General features: G+C 46.5%; 1 protein-coding gene across 6 annotated transcripts in view; it reads left to right on the forward strand.

The window, feature by feature from the left end:
• LOC143818160 (E3 ubiquitin-protein ligase makorin-2-like) overlaps positions 1 to 24820 on the forward strand; it is a 106156-nt gene that overhangs the window by 39999 nt on the left and 41337 nt on the right. For all 6 annotated transcript variants that reach the window (XM_077299564.1, XM_077299566.1, XM_077299563.1 and 3 more), the window contains one exon: positions 12049 to 12272. In XM_077299564.1, the coding sequence (XP_077155679.1) occupies positions 12049 to 12272 (224 nt within the window). The remainder of the gene's footprint in view (positions 1 to 12048; positions 12273 to 24820) is intronic.

A 24820-nucleotide genomic window follows, 5' to 3' on the forward strand; every position in this document is an offset into this window, starting at 1 on the left:
TCCCCCAACTCGTATAGGCTAATCTATCTCATTAACTGTGACATTAAAATCATATCCAAAATAATGGCTGATAGACTGGCTTCCATTTTACCTCGCCTCATATCCCCAGTACAGGCAGATTTTGTAAAGGGTCACTCAGCTACACTGAACATCAGAAAAGTACTTTTGATACTGAATAAGGTCCATTCCTCATCGGACTTAAAGGGAACCTGTCACCTGAATTTGGCGGGACCAGTTTTGGGTCATATGGGTGGGGTTTTCGGGTGTTTGATTCACCCTTTCCTTACCCGCTGGCTGCATGCTGGCCGCAATATTGGATTGAAGTTCATTCTCTGTCCTCCGGAGTACACGCCTGCACAAGGCTATATTGCCTTGCGCAGGCGTGTACTCCGGAGGACAGAGAATGAACTTCAATCCAATATTGCGGCCAGCATGCAGCCAGCGGGTAAGAAAAGGGTGAATCAAACACCCGAAAACCCCGCCCATATGACCCAAAACTGGTCCCGCCAAATTCAGGTGACAGGTTCCCTTTAAAAGATTCCTCAGCGATCACATAATTAGATGCCGAAAAGGCCTTTGATAACATTAAATAGGATTGGCTATACAAGGTTTTAACAAAAATGTCTAACAGGCCCCTTCTTTAATTACATAAGTAATTTATATTCTTCTCTAAAGGCTAAGGTATACACTTCTGGTTTTGTCAAGTCCTTTTCCCCTTGAAAAAGAAACGAGACAGGGATGTCCATGGTCCCCCCTCCTCTTCAACTTAGCTTTAGAGTTCTTGGTCACTATTTTATTGGATCCAAACACTTTTTTTAAAGATCCAAATTAATAAGAAATCAATTCGGGCAGCTTTTTTTTTTTTGCAGTTGATGTCATTTTATGTCCAACCCCACTCATCCTTTGCCCATAGTGCTTGAATTACTCAAATGTTGGTTCTTACTCCAGCTTAAAAATTGTCAAAAGATGCTAAATACTTCCACTAACTGAGGGAATAAAACTTTACTCAACTACGTCTTTAGGCGGTATATCATTAGCTTCCTCGTACATCACGTATCTGAAAAATAAAATGGGTCAACATCTCTATACACCCTAAATTATCCCCCTCTTATTAAAAAAAAAAAATACTAGTCGGCTAAAAGCATGGCAGGATTTACCTTTATCTTTTATGGGGAGGGCATGTTTGGTGAAAATGATCAGTGCAGCCAGGCTCATGTACCAACTACAAACCTTACCATTACTCCTGAAACACTGACATCACCATACATAATAGGGCCTTCAGCCATTTTTTTCTGGAGGGGTAAACATCCTAGGATTAATCTGAAACAAACTCATGGCGTCTAAAGATGCAGTAGGCATACATTTTCCAACTATTAGAAACTACAATTTAGTCTACCTCTCCCGCTATATAATAGACTGGCTCCACAAGAGATACCGTACATATTCTGATCACACGCTGGAATCTGACTATGCTTATCCATTTAATTTAATAGCTCTCCTCCATTCCCGATTTACCTAGTTACCCTCAACAATTAAAAGATCAGTCATTTTTAGGGATACTATTTCCACTTGGAAGGCAGTTAGGAAAAAATTTGGCATATCGTTTAGAGTTTCAAAACACCTTCCGCTATGTTATCTCCCAAGGCAGTGAAAATAATTTTTTTTTTCTAAATGGCAACAGGCAGGGGTTAACATCTCGCATCTTCTCCACCCAACTGAACAGAGATGGCTGACATGCACAGTGTCTGGAGAAATATAATCTACCTCTCCAACATTCTTTCTCGGTCGCCCATGACAGCACTACGGAGAGAGGGGATCCGCCCTTCAGGGACAGGAAACCTACAGATAAAAGGGCGGTACCTCTCCCTCGCATCAGTTGGTTTCCTGTCCCTGATGGGGAACCTCTTCTTGGTGGTACCTGAATCAGTCAGAAGACACCGTATTACGGATCGGGCAGTCTGGTTCCGGCAGCGAGGAGGCTCCTGCCGTGGCTTGTCCAGCACCCGAAGCCGCCACCGCTGAAACTGAGGGGTTCTTCAGGGTGTGCGGGGGAGAGAACGCCGCCGACTCTGATGGAGAAAAGGGCGCTGGATCACCCGGAGCTCCTGTGCCGATTAGCGCACACTCCGGGTGTAGGAAGATGGCCGCCGCTCCGGAAATGCGGCAAGAACTTCCGGGTCATCTCCGCACGCATGCGCGGTAGTTTTTCTCTCCCTGGAGGATGTGCGTGGGACCGGAAGTGCGGTAATCGCCGGAGGTGGCGCCGGATTCAAATAGTGCACACATAGTGCGACAACTATCTCCCTGTAAGCATGGAGGACAGCGATCCACAGCAGCAACTGCAGCCGAGGCAGCAGCACCATAAGAAGGTAGACCCTAAGAGTTCCAGGAGAAGTTGGTCTAGCAGTCAGTCCATGCAGCGCAGCAGATCTGCTGCAAGGACTAACTCCCCTCCTCAAGAGACTCCTCTTCCAGACCCGGGCCCTCCTCCAGAACCGGTACCTACCTCCACATCCGAATGGTGAGTGATCTCCGTGAAAGTACATATTTTATAATGGGGTTCCCTCTTCTCCCTTACTAGGGTAAGAAGAGGCTGGAGAAAAAGAAAAATGGGCCCTGCCCCACTTGTAACAAAGCTTTGCTGGTAGCCTGGAACAAAAAGCTTTGTAAATCATGCATTCAACGTTTATTGTGTGAAGAAACCCCTGATTTCGCATCTGAACTTAAAACTATAATTAGATCTGAGGTTCAGAATGCCCTTTTATCTTCCAAAAAAGGGAAGGATAAGGTGAAGGAGACGGTATATTCCCACTCTGTCCGATCCTCATCTGAGGACGTGGACTCTGACGATTCTAAATCCTCCCTATCTTCCTCCGATGAAGATTCGGGCCGTCATTGCTTCCCACTAGAGGAGGTGGATGCTCTAGTGAAAGCCGTTAGAGGTACTATGGGGGTTGAGGATCCCAGACCCGATAAAAAGGCTCAAGATATAATGTTCGGAGGTCTGGGACAAAAAAGCGGAGAACTTTTCCATTAAATCCCAATGTCCAGACACTGATCAAAAGAGTGGGAGAAACCGGACAGGAGAAATTCTTTGGTGCCCTCGCTTAAAAGGAAGTATCCCTTTGAAGACGAGGCGTCCACTTCTTGGGACAAGGCACCAAAATTGGACGTAGCGGTGGCCAAGGCCTCGAAAAAATTTGCGCTCCCGTTTGAGGATATGGGTACCCTTAAAGACCCTTTAGATAAGAAAGCGGATACCTTTCTTAAAGGGGCATGGGAATCAGCTGGAGGTAGCTTGAGACCTGCAGTTGCAGCGACCTGCACCTCCAGGTCTTTAATGGTGTGGGTTGACCAGCTGGAAAGCCAGATTAAGGATGGGTCACCCAGGAGTAAATTGCTAGACACAATCCCTGCAATTAGGGCAGCAGCAGCATTCCTAGCGGACTCCTCAGCGGACTCAGTGCGTTTAACATCCAAGGCCGCTGCCCTCTCCAACCCAACGCAGCCAGAAGAACCTTATGGCTTAAGAGTTGGCCAGGGGACCTTCAAACGAAACTAAAGTTGTTATATCCCATGTGAGGGAAATTTCTTGTTTGGGGAAGCCCTGGATGACATCCTCCAGAAAGCTGGAGACAAAAAGGGGTTTCCAAATCTGGGACCAGCCCCATTCAGACAGTCCTTTCGGAACCGGAAATTTTTTTGTCGGAGGCCTCCCAGGGAACAGAATAAATGGGAAGAAGGGAGAAGAAGGGATAGAGGTTACCTTTTCGGCAACACTTCCCGTGACAAAAAGCCCTCCAAATGACATTTTTCCTACGGTGGGAAAAGACTCGCCTCTTTTCTTCCTGCCTGGAAGAAAATATCCAACAACACCTGGATTTTAAAACTCATACAATCCGGTCTAAAAATAGATTTTCTCTCGTCCCCCCCGAAATTATATAGTGACAAAAACAAGAAATTCGCCAGCAGAACAAGCAGCATTGGAGAGAGAAATTATTTCCCTACTGCAGAGGTCCGTAATTCTGAAAATCTCCCCTCAAGAAATAGGGGAAGGGTTTTTCTCCCCTCTGTTTCTAGTACCGAAGCCCGACGGGTCCTTTCGGACGATTATAAACTTAAAAAACTTAAAGGGAACCTGTCACCCCGTTTTTTCCGTGTGAGATAAAAATACTGTTAAATAGGGCCTGAGCTGTGCATTACAATAGTGTATTTTGTGGACCCCGATTCCCCACCTATGCTGCCGAAATACGTTACCAAAGTAGCCGTTTTCGCCTGTCAATCAGGCTGGTCTGGTCAGATGGGCGTGGTGTCTTCCCCCAGATCTTGCTTATTTTTCCGTTGGTGGCGTAGTGGTTTGCGCATGCCCGGGTCCAGAATCCACTGCACAGGGGAGGGAAAAGAGCGCGATCTGCGCTATTCCCCTGGTGATCGGTGGGGGCGGCCATCTTCCTGTGGCCGCGCGTGCGCAGACGGAGCGCTCTGCTGCCAGGGGCTTCAGGAAAATGGCCGTGGGATGCCGCGCGTCCGCAGATGGAGATCGCGGCGGCCATTTTCCTGAAGCCGAGTTCGCATCTCGGCTTCAGGAAAATGGCCGCCGCGATCTCCATCTGCGCACGCGCGGCCACAGGAAGATGGCCGCCCCCACCGATCACCAGGGGAATAGCGCAGATCGCGCTCTTTTCCCTCCCCTGTGCAGTGGATTCTGGACTCGGGCATGCGCAAACCACTACGCCACCAACGGAAAAATAAGCAAGATCTGGTGGAAGATACCACTCCCATCTGACCAGACCAGCCTGATTGACAGGCGAAAACTGCTACTTTGGTAACGTATTTCGGCAGCATAGGTGGGGAATCTGGGTCCACAAAATACACTATTGTAATGCACAGCTCAGGCCCAATTTAACAGTATTTTTATCTCATACGGAAAAAACGGGGTGACAGGTTCCCTTTAAACAATTATGTAAAAAGTCACAAGTTCAAAATGGAGACAAAGTCTACCGTAAAAATTATTTTCCCGAATTGCTACATGGTCGTAATAGACCTAACCGACGCATACTACCATGTGCCCATCCACAAACAATCTCAAAAATTTCTCAAGATGGCGGTCTCCATAGAGGGACAAATAAGAAATTTCCAATACAGGGCCCTCCCGTTTGGGATCTCAATTGCTCCGCGAATATTCACGAAAATAGTAGCGGAAATGAGGCCCACATAAAGGAACAAAATATTATCATAGTCCCTTACTTGGACGATTTTCTTATTGCGAGCGACTCGGCACAAAGTTGCAGAGAACAGAGAGACCGAGTAATGACTATTCTAACAGACTTGGGTTGGCTCATAAACGTAAAAAAATCAAAGTTGGAACCCTGTCAAGTACAGGAGTTCCTAGGACTGACGTTAGACTCCCAGATTCAAGAATGCCGACTCCCGGGCCCCAAAAAGGACAAAATATTGACCGTGATAGCACGAACTCTACAAAACCCCTCCATGACTCTAAGGAGGGCAATGTCACTACTGGGCTCTCTATCTTCATGCCTGCCAGCGATACCTTTCGCACAATTCCACACAAGGGAGCTTCAGTGGCACATACTAGAGTGGCAGTTAATATTAAAAAACAATTTGGAAAGCCGGGTCATCCTAAATTCCTCAGTTATTCATTCCATTCTTTGGTGGGGAAAGAACCAGAATATTTCAAAAGGAATTCCTTGGGTACCAAAAATGTCTCGGGTAATAACAACCGATGCAAGTCCCAGGGGGTGGGGGGCCCACATGGAAGACAGAGTGGCTCAGGGCAACTGGTCAGTTCAGGAACTATCAGCATCCTCAAACCAAAAAGAACTTTGGGCGGTACATCGTGCTCTTCTATTTTTCCTAACCTACATTCGAGGACATCATGTCCGAATTTTTTCGGACAACATAGTGACAGTAGCATATATAAATCACCAGGGAGGAACAAGGTCTCGGTCACTGAGTTCCTCTGCCAAGATTATCAGCCTTGTGGAAAAAAATCTACTGTCCCTCTCTGCACTACATATTCAGGGTTCAAACAACGAGAAAGCAGATTACTTGAGTCGAACCCAGTTGAAACAAGGCGAGTGGTCCCTGAATCAGTCTATCTACAACCAGATCACAGGAATGTGGGGAACTCCAACAATAGACTTATTTGCCAATTCCAAAAACGAAAAAGTAAGCAAATTTTGCTCACTGAATCCGGAAGGGAATCCCCAGGCTCTGGATGCCTTTCTGATCCCATGGACCCACAAGCTGACATACACTTTCCCGCCAATCATTCTGATTCCGGCAGTCATTCGGAAAGTCAGAGAAGACAAAACAAAAATGATCCTTATAGCCCCGTTCTGGCCAAAAAGGACATGGTTTTCCTGGCTAAGGATGCTATCGGTCTCAGACCCATGGGTCCTACCGAATATGCCACACCTGCTACAGCAAGGACCGATCTTCCACCCACAGAAGTCGAACTTGCATTTGACAGCCTGGATTTTGAACGGAGACTATTAAAAGAAAGGGATTTCTCAGACAACTTAGTTGCTACATTGTTAAAATGTAGAAAACCTATTACTACTAAAATAAATGGGAAAACATGGAAAAAAATTCTTGTCTGTCTCCAAAGTAAAAATCCAGGATGGGCCCCCAATTAATAAAATACTGAGTTCCTGCAAAAAGGTCTGGAACAGGGGTTAGCGGTCAGTACTCTTAAGGTACAGATAGCAGCTCTGGGAGCACTCTATAACCAAAATATGGCGGCTAACCCATGGGTAATAAGATTCATTAAAGCGGTAACAAGATCAAAACCTTTAGTTACTCAAAAAATGCCCTCGTGGGACCTAAATTTAGTCCTCTCAGCGTTATCTGGTCCTCCATTTGAACCCATAGAGACGATTCCCATAAAAACACTATCACTTAAGACCATTCTTCTAGTAGCGTTAACATCTGCGTGCAGAATAAGTGACATTCAAGCCCTATCCTCTAACCCACGTTTTACAAATATATTGGATGATAGGCCGGGTCGGGTCTAAGAGTGACTCTATTTGCAAAAAGTGGCGTCAAAATTCCATAGGTCACAAGAAATATCCCTACCGTCCTTTTGCCCAAACCCCAGAAATGAAAAAGAGCAGAACTTCCATAATCTAGATGTCAGAAGATGTCTAGTCCAATACCTAGATTCCACCAGGGAGTATAGGAAGGAAGGAAGGCTGTTTGTCTGTTTTCAGGGTCCCAGAAAAGGATTCCGGGCATCCAAAGGTACTTTGGCAAGGTGGATAAAGGAGGCAATAGCATTGGCCTATTCATCCACGGGGAATGCGATCCCGGACGGTATAAGAGCGCATTCCACAAGAGCAGTAGCTACCTCATGGGCTGAGAGGTCTGAGGTATCAATAGTACAAATCTGTAAGGCGGCCACCTGGTCATCACCATCAACCTTTTTTAGACACTATAGATTAAATCTAGCCTCTGTGTCTGACTTGACCTTCGGGAGAAGGGTTCTCGAGGCGGTGGTCCCTCCCTAAGCTTAGTCTCTGCAATTCTCTCCGTAGTGCTGTCATGGGAGACCGAGAAAGTCATAGTTACTCACCGATAACGGTGTTTCTCGGAACCCATGACAGCACCCGCTTATTCCCTCCCATCATGAGTGCGGTGAGCACCTTTAATTACATATAATTTATATAATATAGTCTAGCACGGGGTTCCTTTATTAAGAAATGGTAAAAAATGATTTTTTCTCTGTAACTAACCTGGAGGTCCTCCGATGCTCTGTAAACCAACTGATGCGAGGGAGAGGTACCGCCCTTTTATCTGTAGGTTTCCTGTCCCTGAAGGGCAGATCCCCTCTCTGTAGTGCTGTCATGGGCTCCGAGAAACACCGTTATCGGTGAGTATGACTTTTCAGTTTGAACAAATCAAACTCTCCATTACGGTCAACTTAAAGGGAACCTGTCACCACAAAAATCGAAAGTGAGCTAAGCCCACCAGCATCAGGGGCTTATCTACAGCATTCTGGAATGCTGTAGATAAGCCCCCGATGTATCGTGAAAGATGAGAAAGAGGTTAGATTATACTCACCCAGGGGCGGTCCCGGTACGATGGGCGTCGTGGTCCAGGGCCTCCTATCTTCTTACGATGACGTCCTCTTCTGGTCTTCATGCTCCGGCGCGGGTGTACTTTGTGGCCAGAGCAAAGTACTGCAGTGTGCAGGCGCCAGGACTCTCTGACCTTTCCCAGCGACTACGCACTGCAGTACTTTGCTCTGCCCTCAACAGGGCAGACAAAGTATGCCTGCGCCGGAGCCGCAGCGTGAAGACAAGAGGACGTCATCGTAAGAAGATGGGAGGCCCCAGAGTGGACCGCGACACCTATCTGACCGGACCGCAGCGGGAACACCCCTGGGTGAGTATAATCTAACCTCTTTTTCTCATCTTTCAGGATACATCTGGGGCTTATCTACAGAATTCCAGAATGCTGTAGATAAGGCCCTGATGCTGGTGGGCTTGACTCGCCTTCGATTTTGGGGGTGACAGGTTCCCTTTAACATGTTACCTTTTGAGGTTGCCCAGAACGAGTTGGTCATTCTGTTATCTCCAATGGGTACTCCCTCAAAATTGGTTCTGTACTCTGAGGTTCAATTTATTGGGGGTTCACCCGGACATTTTGTTAAATATTGGAAACAGCAGTTGGACGATGTGGGGATTCATTGTAAGGTCAGAGCAGGGTGGAGCGTGTTCAGTAAATGAAGCATGGAGACCAACTAAATATAAAATTATGCATGGAGCCATCTATGCTTTCAATATACCTAAAAAAAAAAAATCCTCTGTCAAATAGACTAACTGCATATCCTAAATGCCTCCTTATTAACTTCAATCTCATGCATGGCCTTTTGGTCTTGCCCTGCGTGTTTCATTTTGGGGACTAGTTTCAAACTTGGTTAACACTACTTGGGGATCAGGGTACACCCCATCTTAATTTGCCTTATTACACTTTTGGAGTAATGTGGATAATCATGGCAGAAAGGTGAGCGGTCCCATTATACTGATGCTTACCTTCCTTATATTGGTGAAAAAACTGCTCCTTAAATATTGGCTAGATCCAGACTACCCCCCCCCCCCCCCACCACCCCCGTTGTAGAATTGATAGCACAAATGCTTCATTTCATGGAGGTGAAGCAAAGAGATGCATTGTGTAATAAAGAAATGCAAGCGGGCAAGTTTCTTCCAAAATGGAGAGGCAATTTATTGTGAATTATTGCTCTTTGAGGGGGGAAAAAAGGAATATGGTTGAGCCCTTCACATCTACAGCATGGTATTTACTTGAGGCTCTCAAGAACAACCTGGGATTATTGCAGCTAAATTAAAGTAGGGGAGTTCATTTCTAGGTCAGTGTTTATAATTAATAATTTGATTACAAAATACTGTATATACTCGAGTATAAGCCGACTCGAGTATAAGCCGACCCCCCTAATTTTGCCACAAAAAACTGGGAAAACTTATTGACTCGAGTATAAGCCTAGGGGGGAAAATGCAGCAGCTACCGGTAAATGTCAAAAGTAATAATAGATACCAATAAAAGTAAAATTAATTGAGACATCAGTAGGTTAAGTGTCTTTGAATATCCATATTGAATCAGGAGCCCCATATAATGCTCCATACTGTTCATTATGGCCCCATAAGATGCTCCATATTAAAATATGCCCCATATAATCCTGCATAAAGGTTAATAAAGGCCCCATAAGATGCCCCATAGACACATTTGCCCAATATAATGCTGCACAAATGCTGATTATGGCCCCATAAGATGCTCTATAAAGATATTTGCCCCTTATAGTGCTGCACAAACGTTATGGCCCTATAAGATGCTCCATACAGACACTTGCCCCATATGCCGTAGTGCCCTACAAACGTTAATTATGGCCCCATACAGACACTTGCCCCATATTGTGCTGCACAAACATTATGCCCCCATATTGTGCTGCAGAAACGTTATGCCCCCATATAGTGCTGCAGAAACGTTATGGCCCCATATAGTGCTGCAGAAACGTTATGGCCCCATATAGTGCTGCAGGAATGTTATGGCCCCATATAGTGCTGCAGGAATGTTATGGCCCCATATAGTGCTGCAGGAAAGTTATGGCCCCATATAGTGCTGCAGGAACGTTATGGCCCCATATAGTGCTGCAGGAACGTTATGGCCCCATATAGTGCTGCAGGAACGTTATGGCCCCATATAGTGCTGCAAGAACGTTATGGCCCCATATAGTGCTGCAGGAACGTTATGGCCCCATATAGTGCTGCAGGAACGTTATGGCCCCATATAGTGCTGCAGGAACGTTATGGCCCCATATAGTGCTGCAGGAACGTTATGGCCCCATATAGTGCTGCAGGAACGTTATGGCCCCATATAGTGCTGCAGGAATGTTATGGCCCCATATAGTGCTGCAGGAATGTTATGGCCCCATATAGTGCTGCAGGAATGTTATGGCCCCATATAGTGCTGCAGGAATGTTATGGCCCCATATAGTGCTGCAGGAATGTTATGGCCCCATATAGTGCTGCAGGAATGTTATGGCCCCATATAGTGCTCCAGGAATGTTATGGCCCCATATAGTGCTGCAGGAACGTTATGGCCCCATAGATGCTTCATACAGACACTTGCCCCATTTGCTGCGATAAAAAAAATAAATCACATACTCACCTCTCCGTCGCTCAGGCCCCCGCACTTTCAATAGTCACCTGCTCCTCGTTCCGGCGCCGATCTGTCTCCAGTACTGACGTTCAGCAGAGGGCGCGCACTGACCACGTCACCGCGCCCTCTGACCTCAGCGTCACTGCTGGAGACAGATCGGCGCCCGGAACGAGGAGCAGGTGACTATCGCGCAGCGCTGCGCTCCCCTCCCCGTATACTCACCTGGTCCTGCCGCTGTGTAGATCCTGCTTCCCCGACGCCGCAGCGCTTCATCCTGTACTCAGCGGTCACATGGTCCCGCTGATTACAGTAATGACTATGCGGCTCCACCCCTATGGGAGGTGGAGCCGAATATTCATTTACTGTAATGAGCGGGACCATGTGACCGCTGAGTACAGGAAGAAGCTGAAGCTGCTGCTGCCGGCGCCGGGGAAGCAGGGACCACGACTGGACTAGGTGAGTATTTTTAGACAGCCCCCGCTCCCCCTCCCCTGCCGACCCCCGGTATGACTCGAGTATAAGCCGAGAGGGGCAATTTCAGCCCAAAAAAGTGGGCTGAAAATCTCGGCTTATACTCGAGTATATACGGTAAGTTTTCATGATGTTTAATTAAAATCAATGTCGGCTAGGTCACCAAATAGTTGATGATGGTTTAAAGATTTTAAATTAGTTTTTTTCATGCCAGCTTAACTTGCAAAAGTTGGTATCTGCCCACGGGCATTTGATTTTTATTCTACAGTCTGGTGTGTTAATGTATTTTTTCTGAATATTTCAATAAAAACTAGGTTTAAAAAAAAAAAAAAAAAAAAGCCTCAAAGGAAAGTTACTGATCATGTGCACAACACTTCAAGATTGTCATTGAATTGGCTTGCACAAGGATTTCATAGTGTTTTGGCCCATTTCCACGTGGAAAAGATACCACAAAAGCATCAAAAAGGCACTGTGTGCACATAGCATCAGTGTCTCCTGGCAGTCAGATGGCCTTTTTCAGTTTGCAGCGCTCACTTGACATCACAGCAGACACTGATGTGACAAATGTGAAGACTACATGCAGCCAAACTGATCTGCTCTGTCTGATAGAGATGCAAAGGCAGCATTCCTGACCTAACATTGTCCAGTGGCTGCTGGGAGACACGGTCCTTAAAACACTAATCTGGAAAGTAAGGGTGCATTGTGGTGTGTGGCTTTTTTATTTATTTTTATTTTTTCCCCTGAACCACTTCAGCGTATAAGGGGTTATCTAGTAGTGGACGACCACTTTTAAACACAGTGGTTGCTTAGAATATATTGAAATGTTTAATTTGTTTTTGGATGTATTATTTTTAACTACTCAAACTTCATTTCATTCTCCAGTTTCCTACACCTTCCATTAGGTCATCGTTCTGATTCACCTTCACACTACCCTGACACTCGTAGAGTCTCGGAGCCTTCCATTGTTCCTTATGTGCCTAACCCGCGAGTTGGCCGTAGAGTCTCTGAACCATCTGTCACAGCTTTGCAGTCAAATCGAACCGTGCCTGTTCAATTACCCAGAGAAGACTGGGCACTTGCACCAGAATTTGTACCACGGAATGCAGGTGACATGGTAGACTGGATTTGTTAAAACAAAACTCACTCCTTGTTGACTTCTATTGCTTTAAAATTAAGAGCTGACTAAAATACAGGAAAGTTGATATCACTGACTGGCTCTGATTGTGTAAATATGTTGGTAATGTTAGAGCTTGTCCAGATCCACTCACTTCTGCATCTAATAAATATATCGTGTGCATGAGACCAGCAGATATTGTAAAAGTCTCGGCAGGTACATGCAGACACTATGTCCTTCGTGCCACTCATATTCTGATGTGGAAGTCAGCTGCATCAGACAACTTGTCAAGTTTGCTTGGGAATTATAATGCTTTGAATGGAATCTCAGTAGGATTTATCCTCGAAACACATTTATATAGGCATGCATGTTATAAAAAGTTCAACAAAACTATAGTTTGATAACCGATGCCTTATTCCAGATAATTTTTTTTTTTATTATGAAAATGAGCTGTTAGGATCTGCGGGCTGCTCACGGATGTCCCTGAGCTTTATTTTAAATGAAATGAGGTGTTACCAGTGTGAGACATGTAGAACAGGAGAGCCGACAGTCAATCATTACGTGTCTCGCTGGTAACGCCCTTCATTTAAAATTAGCTTTGGAGGCAGATTCTCAGGCCCAGAGATTTTAGCAACTCATTTACATATGAAAACATGGATTTCTCTGGAATAAACACTGATATCTGCAATTCAAGATCACCTTGATTCAACACTGTATGACCTGCATGACCATACAGACAGATTTGGAGGGTTGATCCTATTGTAACTTTAAACCTGACAATCTTTCTTTATATAGCACCAACATATTCTGCAGTGCTTTACAGTTAAACAGATTCAAACACAACAGTCATAAGTAACAACGTTAACAATATAATGATTAAAGCAAAATAACACAACCCTGCTCGTGAGGGCTTACAATCTACAATGAGGTAGGGGAGATAGAGTACAGATGTGTATGATGTATTTACAGTGAAGGGCCAGCCATCTTCAGGGGGTGACAAAAATGTGTTTTGAGCGAGCGCCTAAAACTGTGCAAGTTGTGTTTGGTCCTAATTTCTTGGAGTAGAGCATTCCAGAGGATTGGCGCAATAAACATCTTTTTATTTCAACGGATTAGATTTTTCCCTTCCCCCATGACAGCACCGCACATGAGATATCTGCCCCCAGGAACAGGAAACCTGTAGCAGAGATAAAAGAAGGGGGCGGCACCTCTCTCCTCAGTTTTGGTTTCCTGTTCCTGCAGGCGGATTCCTGCAGCAAGATCCATACCTTCAGGGGGGTTCCCCCTCTGACGAATCCGGCCCGGAGCCCGAGGTCCATAGTAGGGGGAGAAGCAGCTGGGCGCATTGGTGCACCCCTGTAATCCCGTCTGAGGGGGGCTGCCAGATGCCACGCTAATCCCCTGCTGAACTCCCCGGCGGCCGCTCCTGTCGGGAGGCTGGGCCAGGAGGAGGCGTGCCCATCACGCCGCTGGCGCCGACTGAATGGGTGACTACTTCCGGTCGTGCCGAAAGTGATGTCACACGCAGGAGTGAAAGGGTGTGCTAGACGCTTTCAGGAGGGAGTCGTTTCAGGAGCGCGCACATCGCTCTTGCGCTAATAAAAAGGCAGCGTGTAGTACACACAGCGGCAAACTGCCTCGGGAGACATGGCAGACCCCGCTGCAGAAGTACGCGCACTGGGGAAACCCCAACCTACCGTAGTATCCAGAGGTTCGGTGGGTGAGTGCCTTTGTAAGGCAAAAAGCACTGGTAGTGATGGCCCTATATCATGTTTGTATTTTCCTATCGCCACGACAGCACCCTTACGAGAGAGGGGATCCGCCCACCATCTGGACAGGAACCTACAGGATTTAAAGGGGTGGTCCCCCTCACCACTCCAGTTTGGGTTCCTGTCCGGATGGCGGGAGCCTGCAGAATTCTCTTACCCGGGTCCACCATGCCTCTGCGCGGTTTCCTTGAGAACGGCAGAATCGGGGACTCTGGAAGCAGCGTCGGGGGTGTTCTTTTTCAGACCCCTCCTCGTCTGGTCGTGTGGTACACGTTCCCAGGCGGGCAGGCCGCCCTGGGTCGCGTGAACGTCGCAGCGCTGTCTGTAAGCGCGCGGCGCCGGCTCAGCGTCCTTCATACAGAGGACCCGGAAGTGGAAGGTAGGACTTCCGGGGTATGCTGGGGGAGGAGGCGCGGCTGCCTGTATTAAGCAGCGGTGACTGCAGGAGAATGTGCGGCAGTTATGACTTCGGTTGCGGATACAGAGCACCTTCAGGTGGAGGTGCCTGACCAGCGTAAGAAGGACAGCAGCCGCTCCAGGAGCAGCAGCAGCGTGGTACGGGGGCAGGAGCAGGCAGGTGCCTCAATGTCACGTATGGATTCCCCTCCTCAGAGACCGGTACTATGCAGTTCAGCCTTGGTGAGTGTTTACAAAGAAACCAAGTAGCTGATATAGCCTGTCTGTCCTTGTGCTTTGTTTTAGGCCAAGAAATCGGCTAAATCCAAGCACAAGCAATGTGCTTTATGTGCTGTTCCCCTGTCTGATAGTTATCAGAAAAGGCTCTGCCAAACTTGTATTTGTCAGACCTTGGAAGAGGAGGCTCCCCTTCGTGCATCAGACCTCAGGGCAGTTATAAGGGAGGAAATTAGTAGTTCCCTTAAAAGCAGTCGGCATGAAAGATCCAGGGAAGTATCACCAGGATCGAGCCCGTCTATGCAAGAGGGTGAATGTTCACGTTCCTCATCACCATCCTCTTCAGATGAAGAGGGGAGACCTTGTTTTTCAGTGGATGGAATGGACGCACTAGTTAAAGCGGTTCGTACCACCATGGGGGTTGTAGAGAACAAGGAGCCAAGGTCAACCCAAGATCTAATGTTTGCAGGGTTATGCCAAAGGAGCCGTAAATCGTTTCCGGTAGTGGACACGGTGAAAGAACTTGTTAAACGAGAATGGGATAAGCAGGATAAGGGTTTCCTGCCATCATCAGCGAAGAGAAGGTACCCTTTTGATGATAAAATCCTGGCGGAATGGGTTAAAATTCCTAAAGTGGATGCGGCTGTGGCTTCCACGTCTAAATCAACCACCTTACCGCTAGAGGATGTAGGCCTTCTAAAAGACCCTGCGGACAGAAAAGCAGACATGTTCCTTAAAAAGGTTTGGGAAGCATCGTCGGGGGCTTTCAAACCGGCAATTGCCGGCACTTGCACGGCCAGATCAGTTATGGTCTGGGTAGCCCAGCTGGAGGAGCAGCTAAAAACTAAAGTGCCTCGTGATAAGTTACTGGATTCACTATCCCAGATTCGGGAAGGTGTGGCATATTTGGCGGACGCCTCGGTAGACTCCCTAAAACTTGCAGCCAGATCAGCAGGACTCTCAAATGCTGCCCGGCGAGCCTTATGGCTTAAAACCTGGAAGGGGGACGCGCAGGCTAGAGCTAAACTATGTACTATTCCGTGTAGGGGTGAGTACTTGTTTGGGCCAGTGCTGGATGACATCCTAGCTAAGGCTGATGATAGGAAGAAAGGTTTTCCTAAAGTGTTCATCCTACCTTTAGGAATACCTTCAAGAGACGTTTCCCATACCGGAGACCTTACTCAGCCCGGAATTGGGAGCCGGCGGAGCCGAAGAAGAGAAGTTCAGACTTCAACATCTCATCATCTTCTTCAAGACGTAGGCGAAATTACCGATAAATCGGACCTTCCAGTAGGGGGCAGATTAAGGCATTTTTATACTCAATGGGTCAAAGTAACTTCCAGTGATTGGATCCTGGGTATAGTTAGGTCCGGATTAAAGCTAGAGTTCCGGGAAAGACCGTCAGATTATTTTATATTGACTGCCCCTGGTTCCTTAAACCAACAGAAGGCCCTGGAAAAAGAGATTCAAATGTTGAGACAAAAGGAATTTATTGTAGAGGTTCCAAAAGATCAGGAGGGAGAGGGGTTCTATTCCCCCTTATTCTTAATCCCCAAACCTGATGGTTCCTTTCGAACCATCATAAATTTACGAAAACTGAACAAATTTTTACAATACCATGCCTTTAAAATGGAATCAATTAAATCGGCAACTAAACTTTTTTCCCAGGTGTTATATGACAGTCCTGGATTTAAAAGATGCATACTACCATCTGCCCATTCACAAAGATCACCAACGGTTCCTCAGAATGGCGGTGCGCCTAAACGATCAGGTCAGGCACTTTCAGTTTACGGCAATGCCATTTGGATTATCTATGGCACCAAGGGTGTTTACTAAGGTCATTGCGGAAGTAATGGCCTATGTCAGAGAGCAAGATACTTTAGTTATACCCTACTTGGATGACTTCCTGGTAGTGGGTAATTCATTTGTCCAGTGTAAAGATCGCCTAAACTGTATAATATCTTCTCTACAGGACCTAGGTTGGTTGGTCAACCTAGAGAAGTCAAAACTAAGGCCATCGACTATTCAGACCTTCTTGGGTATTCTGCTAAATTCAGAGAATCAGCTGTGTTTTCTTCCAGAAGAAAAGAAGCAGAAGGTTATACACAGTCAGCACGGTGATAAAAAGACCAAATCTGACCTTGAGAGATGCAATGTCCCTGTTGGGATCGTTAACAGCGTGTATACCGGCTGTTCTGTGGGCTCAATTCCACACTCGGGTACTACAAGCCCAGGTCCTGGATACAGAGAAGAGCCTTCAAGGTCGGTTAAGCGGAAATCTCAGGCTATCTACCACCACTCTAAACAGTCTAAAATGGTGGCTAAGTATAGAACATTTGTCAAACGGAGTTTGTTGGGAAATAGTACCAGACAACACGATCACGACCGATGCCAGTCCAATAGGATGGGGAGCTCATATAGGAGATGTTTGGACTCAAGGGCAATGGTCTCCCTTAGAAGCCCAAGAGTCCTCCAATTGGAAGGAGCTCACGGCAGTAAGAAATACCCTGCTCAGATGGCTACCGTTGCTTCAGGACTCGCATGTAAGAGTCCAGTCGGACAACACGACAGTAGTAGCATACCTCAACCATCAGGGAGGGACGAGGTCGAAGTCTCTGATGATCACCACCACAGACATATTCAATATGGCCGAGACTCATTTTCGCTCTCTTACAGCGGTTCACATACGAGGAGAACACAACATACAGGCAGACTACCTCAGCCGTCATTCTCTACGTCAGGGAGAGTGGGTTCTAAATCGGCTAGTTTTCAAACAGATAGTGGGTCTGTGGGGATCACCAGTCATAGATCTGTTTGCTACGAGGGAAAACAGACAGACCAGGAAGTTTGCATCCCTTCGGGTAGCGGACAACCCTTCCGTAGTGGACTCCCTTCAGATTCATTGGGGGTTCCCTCTAGCCTATGCATTTCCCCCACTATGTCTGATTCCGCTAGTTCTCAGGAAGATCAGGAAGGAGGGGGCGAGGGTAATCCTGATTGCCCCCTTCTGGCCCAGGAGGGCATGGTTCTCCTTACTCAGGGCAATGTCAGTGACCGACCCCTGGGTGTTGCCCGTAATTCCAGATCTTCTTTCTCAGGGTCCATTCCGTTATCCCAATGTGGAATCTCTGCATCTCACGGCGTGGAATTTGAGAGGGAATTATTGAAAAGGAGGAGTTTTTCTGATGCTTTAATATCTACCCTTTTAAGTAGCCGAAAGGAAATTACTACTAAAATTTACTGTAAGGTCTAGAAAAAATTTCTTGCCTTTCACCAACAGCCCTTTACGGATAAAATTCCAATTCCGGCTAATCTGGAGTTTTTACAGAAAGGCCGTGAATTGGGTTTGGAGGTAAATACCCTTAGGGTCCAGGTATCTGCTCTGGGGGCATTGTATAACAGCAATGTAGCAGGAAATAGATGGGTATCTAGATTTATGAAAGCTATGGATCGGAGTAACCCCGTTCATATTGTTAGATTACCGCCATGGGATCTAAATTTGGTTTTAGACGCTTTAACAGAACCCCCCTTTGAGCCGTTAGATTCTGTCTCCATTAAAAATTTAACTTTAAAGACGGCCCTGCTAGTAGCCTTGACTTCTGCTAGAAGAGTGAGTGATATGCAAGCGTTGTCGGTAGACCCTCCTTATCTAATGATCTTTCAGGATAGGCTAGTCTTGAAGCCTGACCCAGCATACCTACCGAAGGTAGCCTCTAAATTCCATAGGAGTCAGGAAATATATTTACCTTCATTTTGTGATAACCCAGTTTCAGCAGAAGAACAAAAATGTCATATGCTAGACGTTAGAAGAACAGTATTAGAGTACCTACACACAACAGAACCCTGGAGGCAGAGTAGGGCTCTGTTTGTCTCCCTTCAGAATCCAAGGAAGGGGACGAGTGTTACTAAAGGTTCTATTGCCAGATGGATCAGAGATGCAATATGTCTTGCCTATACTACCAAAGGCCAGTCTCCGCTAGAAGGCATCAAGGCCCACTCCACTCGAGCCATGGCCTCATCCTGGGCGGAGAAAACGGACGTCTCCATAGACGTGATATGTAAGGCGGCAACGTGGTCATCTCCTTCCACCTTTTATAATCATTACCGTCTTGATCTATCATGTAAGGCCAATTTAGACTTTGGCCGTTCAGTACTTAGTGCTGTAGTCCCTCCCAGGTGATTAGTCTTTGAAAGTCTCTCGTAAGGGTGCTGTCGTGGCAATAGGAAAACCGGTTTTTACTTACCGGTAATAGGATTTTACAGAGTCCACGACAGCACCCGCACATTCCCCCCCCCCCCCCCCCCGTAGTTAAATCAGTAGTTTCTGCACTCTTTGGGAAGTGTGCCATTGGTTATCACTCTTTTAGAGGTGATGGTATTTAGTAATGTTTAGGTATATATGATTATGTACTAACTCAATGGGTGGTGTCCCTTATACTCTGAAACACAAACTGGAGTGGTGAGGGGGACCGCCCCTTTAAATCCTGTAGGTTCCTGTCCAGATGGTGGGCGGATCCCCTCTCTCGTAAGGGTGCTGTCGTGGACTCTGTAAAATCCTATTACCGGTAAGTAAAAACCGGTTTTTAGGTTAAAAAAGCCACATCAAAACAGAAGAATAGGGCATGTGCTTTATGCAGAGAAACCCTCCCTAAAACATATGATAAATGGATCTGTCGCCTATGTATTGATAAAACAGTAGCCGAGGAATCACCGTCCCTGTTCCAAAGTATAAAAACCATCATTCGAGATGAGGTGAAGATAAGCAGATGAGCAGTTAAAGGAGCAAGCAGTATTCTGCTCTGAAAAACCCACCCCTCCCCATACTTCCAAAAATAAAACAAGATTCAGATATAGATTCAGAGAAAGAACCTGGAGAATTAACCCCCTCGGTGTCAGACCTGGACTTCTCGGATGAGGAGTATGGCCGCCCTTATTTTTTGTCCGAAAATATTGGGGAATTACTTAAGTTGGTTAGGTCCACTAAGGGGGTCGAAATGCCTAGAGAACGCCGCACGGTACAAGATTCCATGTTTAGCAACTTGGAGTGGAAAAAAAACCTTAAGTTTTCCGTTTTCATGACAACCTGTTTAATTTAATTAAAAGGGAAGGGAAAAAGCGTAACAAAGATGTCCGTGCCACAGACACTTAAACGTAAATACCCGTTTGATGTCTGTGGAAAATGGGGGGGGGGGGGATATGCTCCTAGACTGGATGCGGCTATCGCCAGTACGTCTAGAGGAATAGCCCTACCATTCGAGGACATGGGTGCCTTAAAAGACCCCCTTGACAAAAAAAGCAGATGCCTTTTTAAAATCCGCTTGGGAGGCGTCAGCGTGGTTAAGTCTGTGGTTGCCGCCACTTGCACAGCTCGTGCTATGGTCAAGTGCAAGTGGCTTGAAGAATTAAGTGAACAAATGAAAAATAAATGCCCGAGAGAGACTGTTGGAGGCAATACCCTCCTTACAGAAGGCGGCAGGATTCCTAGCGGATTCATCAGTTGACCCCATTCGATGTGCTGCCCGTGCGTGTGCCCTATCAAATTCAGGGCACTATGGCTAAATAACTGGGCTGCAGATGTTCAGTCCCTTGTGAAGGTCAGTACCTCTTTGGAATGGCGTTAGACGAACTTTTGGAGAAAGCGTCGGATAAGAAGAAACTGTTTCCACCACCCCCCTTCTCTAGGCGCCGTTGGGGTGATGCTTGCTTGTCCTTTCGAGGATCAGGGAATAGAGGTGGCAGAGGACGCTCAGACTATAGGTCCATGCTCGGATAACCCTGGAGGAAAGATAGGGGATTCCTCTTCAATAAGCCTCCCCCTAAATCACACTCCAAACTTCAATGATGCCAAAAAAATGGTGGTGGTGGTGGGGGGGGGGGGGGGGGAAGACTCCGACATTTTCTTCATCAATGGTTAGCACTACCCACCTCACAGTGGATAATCGATTTATTATCCGAGGGCCTGCGACTAAGTTTCCTCAGCCCCCCGCCGCGGAGAATGATAATCACTCATGTTACCAAGAAAAACCAAGCCACGCTAGAAACAGAAGTTCAAATCCTCCTACAGAAAGAAGTACTGATAAAATACCAATAGGAGAGGGGTTCTACAGCACCCTTTTTCTTACACCAAAACCAGGCGGCTCAGTGAGGACCATATTCAATCTAAAAGCGTTAAACTGATATGCTTGCTTTTTTTTTCTCATATTTTCCCTTGCAAGTTTATGCATACAGTTGTGGCATTGGATGACTCCCCAAAAATCATCATGCTGCTGAGTGAACCTATTGAGTAGTACTGCAGATTTCAAAACTTAGCTTGTCAATTCATACTGCAAGTATCACAACTTTTCACAAAGTATAAATGTGTAGTGGTGCAGATCTCCCACATGCGCTTAATTTTAAAGGGAAGCTGTCGGCTTGATACTTAATCAATTTTTTTTTTTTTTTTTTTTATATTCTGTGCATCTTGCTCATTATACAATGACATTCCTGCTCTGTGCACTCAAGTGGAAAGCTTTAACCAGTGGTTATCAACTTGTGTGCATGCAGAGATAGACGCATTCCTACCATGAGTTTGACACTGCATCTTACAGTTGCAGCAAAGTAGATGGGAGTTATAGAAAGTACCTTGTTACTGTGCCTTTTTGAGGGGGGTCAAAGCCAAATACCAGGAACCATCAAACAAATCTACTTTATGTAAAACCTCCCATACCAAAAAGTAAAGTTCTGCTGGAAAAAAAAAAAGATCTTACCTGGGGGTGAGGTCCCGGTATTTTGAGGGTCAATTAACCATGACTGGCGATGGAGCATGGCATGCAGAGACATCTCTCCAGGAGCACGGCCGGTCTGTGCGCAGTGCATGCCTGGGAACCGACAGAAGTGATGTTACTTCCGGGGGCATGGCCTGGCATGGCGCGGTGCTTCCCCGGAACCCAGCAAAGCATCTCACTTCTGGTGGAGCAGTGCATCTCTGGGAGCCAGAATGTGGATTTTAGCATTATGGAGGCACTGCCTGGTATGTCTAGTGCATCACCGAAATGGGGCCTGGCATCTTTGGTGGGAAACGACCTGGTATGGTTAAGTGCGTCCCCATACGGCAACAGGAAGTAAAGGTGTGGAACAGGAAAGCATCCCCTACTCCTGATTTGATCCAGGGGCGGACCTGGAAGTTGACAGGGAATAAAAACTTCCATCTACCTCAAGGCCATGCTACAGGAAGGTATTCCATATGGAGGAGGACAACAACCAACCTGGAGAACTTACGGAAGCCGACTCTGACCTCGGTAGTCCTGCTTCATACTGTGCGTTTTTAGTTTGTTTTTTTTTTATTCTCTCCCCCCCCCCCCCCCCCCAAAACAATAAAATATATTCATCATTCAGGCGCCTGCTCTGTTGCATGATGGGATCTATAATATCTATATTTTTATTTTATTTGGTCATCTAGCTTTCATTAGTTAAAAAAAAATAAAAAATTGTTCCTCAAAATTGCATTGGCCGCACCTGTGCTACAACAAAATTCAGAATACAATAGATGCTACTGAGCAAATGCCACCGCAAGAACCATTTTGCTACAGGGGAAAAAAAAATCCCCACCAGGATGCCGCTGGCAGTGCCTGTGCAGTAGCATCCATCGGCGATTCCCTTGACCAGAGTGGCAAACAAAACATCAATACCCTTTGAGGATTCATCATGCCTTCATGATTCCATGGATAGGGAGGCAGAGGGGTTACTTAGAAGATGCTGGGAGGCAGCAGCTGCCATTATTAGGGCCAACACAGCCGCCACTTCGCTAGCCAGGTCCATTTGCTCTCAGGCACACATTTTGTTCCCATCCTAGATGAGATTCAAGAGAGGACCTCTGACAGTTTTTAACTGAAGAAAAACCCAAAATAGATCATTCATTTTGTAGACCCCGTCCATCCCCCAGACAGGATTTCAAGTGAAAGGGTAAGACTGGAAGATTGCTACCCCAGGCAAATACCGTACCATTATTATTTATTTTTTATAGCACCATTTATTCCATGGCACTTTACATGTGAGGGGTATACGAGGGCTCACAATCTTCAAGGGATGCGTGAGGGTATAGCTGGTCATACAGCGGTTTGGTAGATTGGTGGTTACTGTAGGCTTGTTGGAAGAGATAGGTCTTCAGGTTCTTTTTGAAGGTTTCCATGGTAGGCAAGAGTCTATGTTGTGGTAGAGGGTTCCAGAGTAGGGGTAATGCGCGGGAGATATCTTGTATGCGATTGTGGGAAGAGGAGATAAGAGGGGAGTAGATAAGGAGATCTTGTGCGGATTGGACGTTGCGTGTAGGCAAGTATCGGTTGACTAGGTCACATGTATGGAGGACACAGGTTGTGGATGGCTTTGTATGCCATGGTTAGGTTTTGAACTGGAGTCTTTGGGTAATGGGGAGCCAGTGCAGGGATTGACAGAAGGGGAGAGGCTGGGGAATATCGGGGGGACAGGTGGATTAGTCGGCCAGCAGAGTTTAGAATAGATTGGAGGGGGCAAGAGTGTTAGAGGGGAGGCCAAAGAGCAGGAGGTTGCAGTAGTCAAGGTGGGAGATGAGGGCATGGACTAGGGTTTTTGCAGATTCTTAGTTGAGGAATGTACTGAGCCGTGAAATTTTTGAGGTGAAGTCGGCAGGAAGTGGAAAGGTCAATGGATATGTGGTTTGAAGGAGAGATCAGTGTCAATGATTACCCCAAGGCAGCGTGTTTGTGGGACTGGGGAGAGTGGGCAGCCATTTATTTTAATGCATAGGTCCTTTGGGGGGGTTAAGTGAGATGAAGGGGGGGGGGGGGTCAAGTGAGATGGGGGTGAAAGATGATGAATTTTGTTTTGTCCATATTAATTTTTAGAAATCTAGCGGAGAAGGATGAAATGGCACACATTGTGGAATTCTGGTTAGTAGCGAGGTGATACCTGGTCCAGAAATGTAGCTCTCTTGTGTCATCAGCATAGTGGGGATACTGAAAGCCGTGAGATTCTATGAGCTATCCGAGGCCGAAGGTGTAAATGGAGAAGAGCGGGGCCCTAGGACTGAACCTTGCTGGACTCTGACAGATAGGGGGCAAGGTGAGGAGGTGTGCGAGTGGGAGACACTGAATGTCGGGTCTGTTAGATAGGGCCAAGTCTGTGATGCCAAGAGATGAGGGTCTGAAGTAATAGGGAATGGTCCACTGTGTCAAAGGCAGAGGACAGGTCCAGGATTATAAACTTAAAACCTCTAAATCAATGGGTCAGGTACAAAAAAGTCAAAATGGAGACATTAAAATCCGTTATTCCCGTAATGGTGAGGAATTCTGCAATGTGCACATTAGATCTGAGCGAAATATTACAATGTGCCCATCCATACCATCTACCAACAATTCCTGAAATTTGCACTGGAATATCAGGAAGTAATCCACCACTTCCAGTGTCTACTGTTCGGCCTGTTTTCGGCACCTCGTATCGTCACAAAGATATTGACCGAGGTGGCTACTTTCTTGAGAAAGGAGGGAATCCTCATCATACCACGCCTGGATGATCTCCTCCTAGTGGCAGATTCGGCAGCCGATATCGCTCATCTCGCCCAAACTATCTGCACACTAAAAAAAATCTAGGATGGTGCGTAAACTGTAAGAAGACCGATCTACATCTGGATATACAGTATTCTTAGGAGTCCTCTTTGATTTGTTTCATGGCATGTCTTCTCTTCCCCCTACAAAGAGGAAATGATCAGGAGCAGAATTCAAACCTTCCAGAGAAGAGTCTTTATCAGGTACGCTATGAGGATTCTGGGGTTAGTGACTTATTGCATCCCAAGGGTGCGGTGGAGTCAAACCCACTTAAGAGACCTTCAAAGGGCAATTCTGTCAGCCTGGAACAGACATCTGTCCGGGCTAGACAAGAAAATGAACATATCTGCAGACCTGAGATCCTCCCTGGCATGATGGATGTCCCCGAGGAAGTTCCAGGAAGGGGGTACCATGGATCCTATCCTTATTTGTTAGGGTTACCACCGACGCAAGCCAAATAGGCTGTGAAGCAGTAGAGGGTCAATATCTTCAGGGTACATGGTCCCCAGAGGAGTGCAAAAGATCATTCAATTGAGAGCATTCTGTCACTGCTGGAATGTTTCACAATTATAAATTTAAAG

This window comes from Ranitomeya variabilis, chromosome 3, assembly GCF_051348905.1.
Source record: "Ranitomeya variabilis isolate aRanVar5 chromosome 3, aRanVar5.hap1, whole genome shotgun sequence".
Lineage (NCBI taxonomy): Eukaryota > Metazoa > Chordata > Amphibia > Anura > Dendrobatidae > Ranitomeya > Ranitomeya variabilis.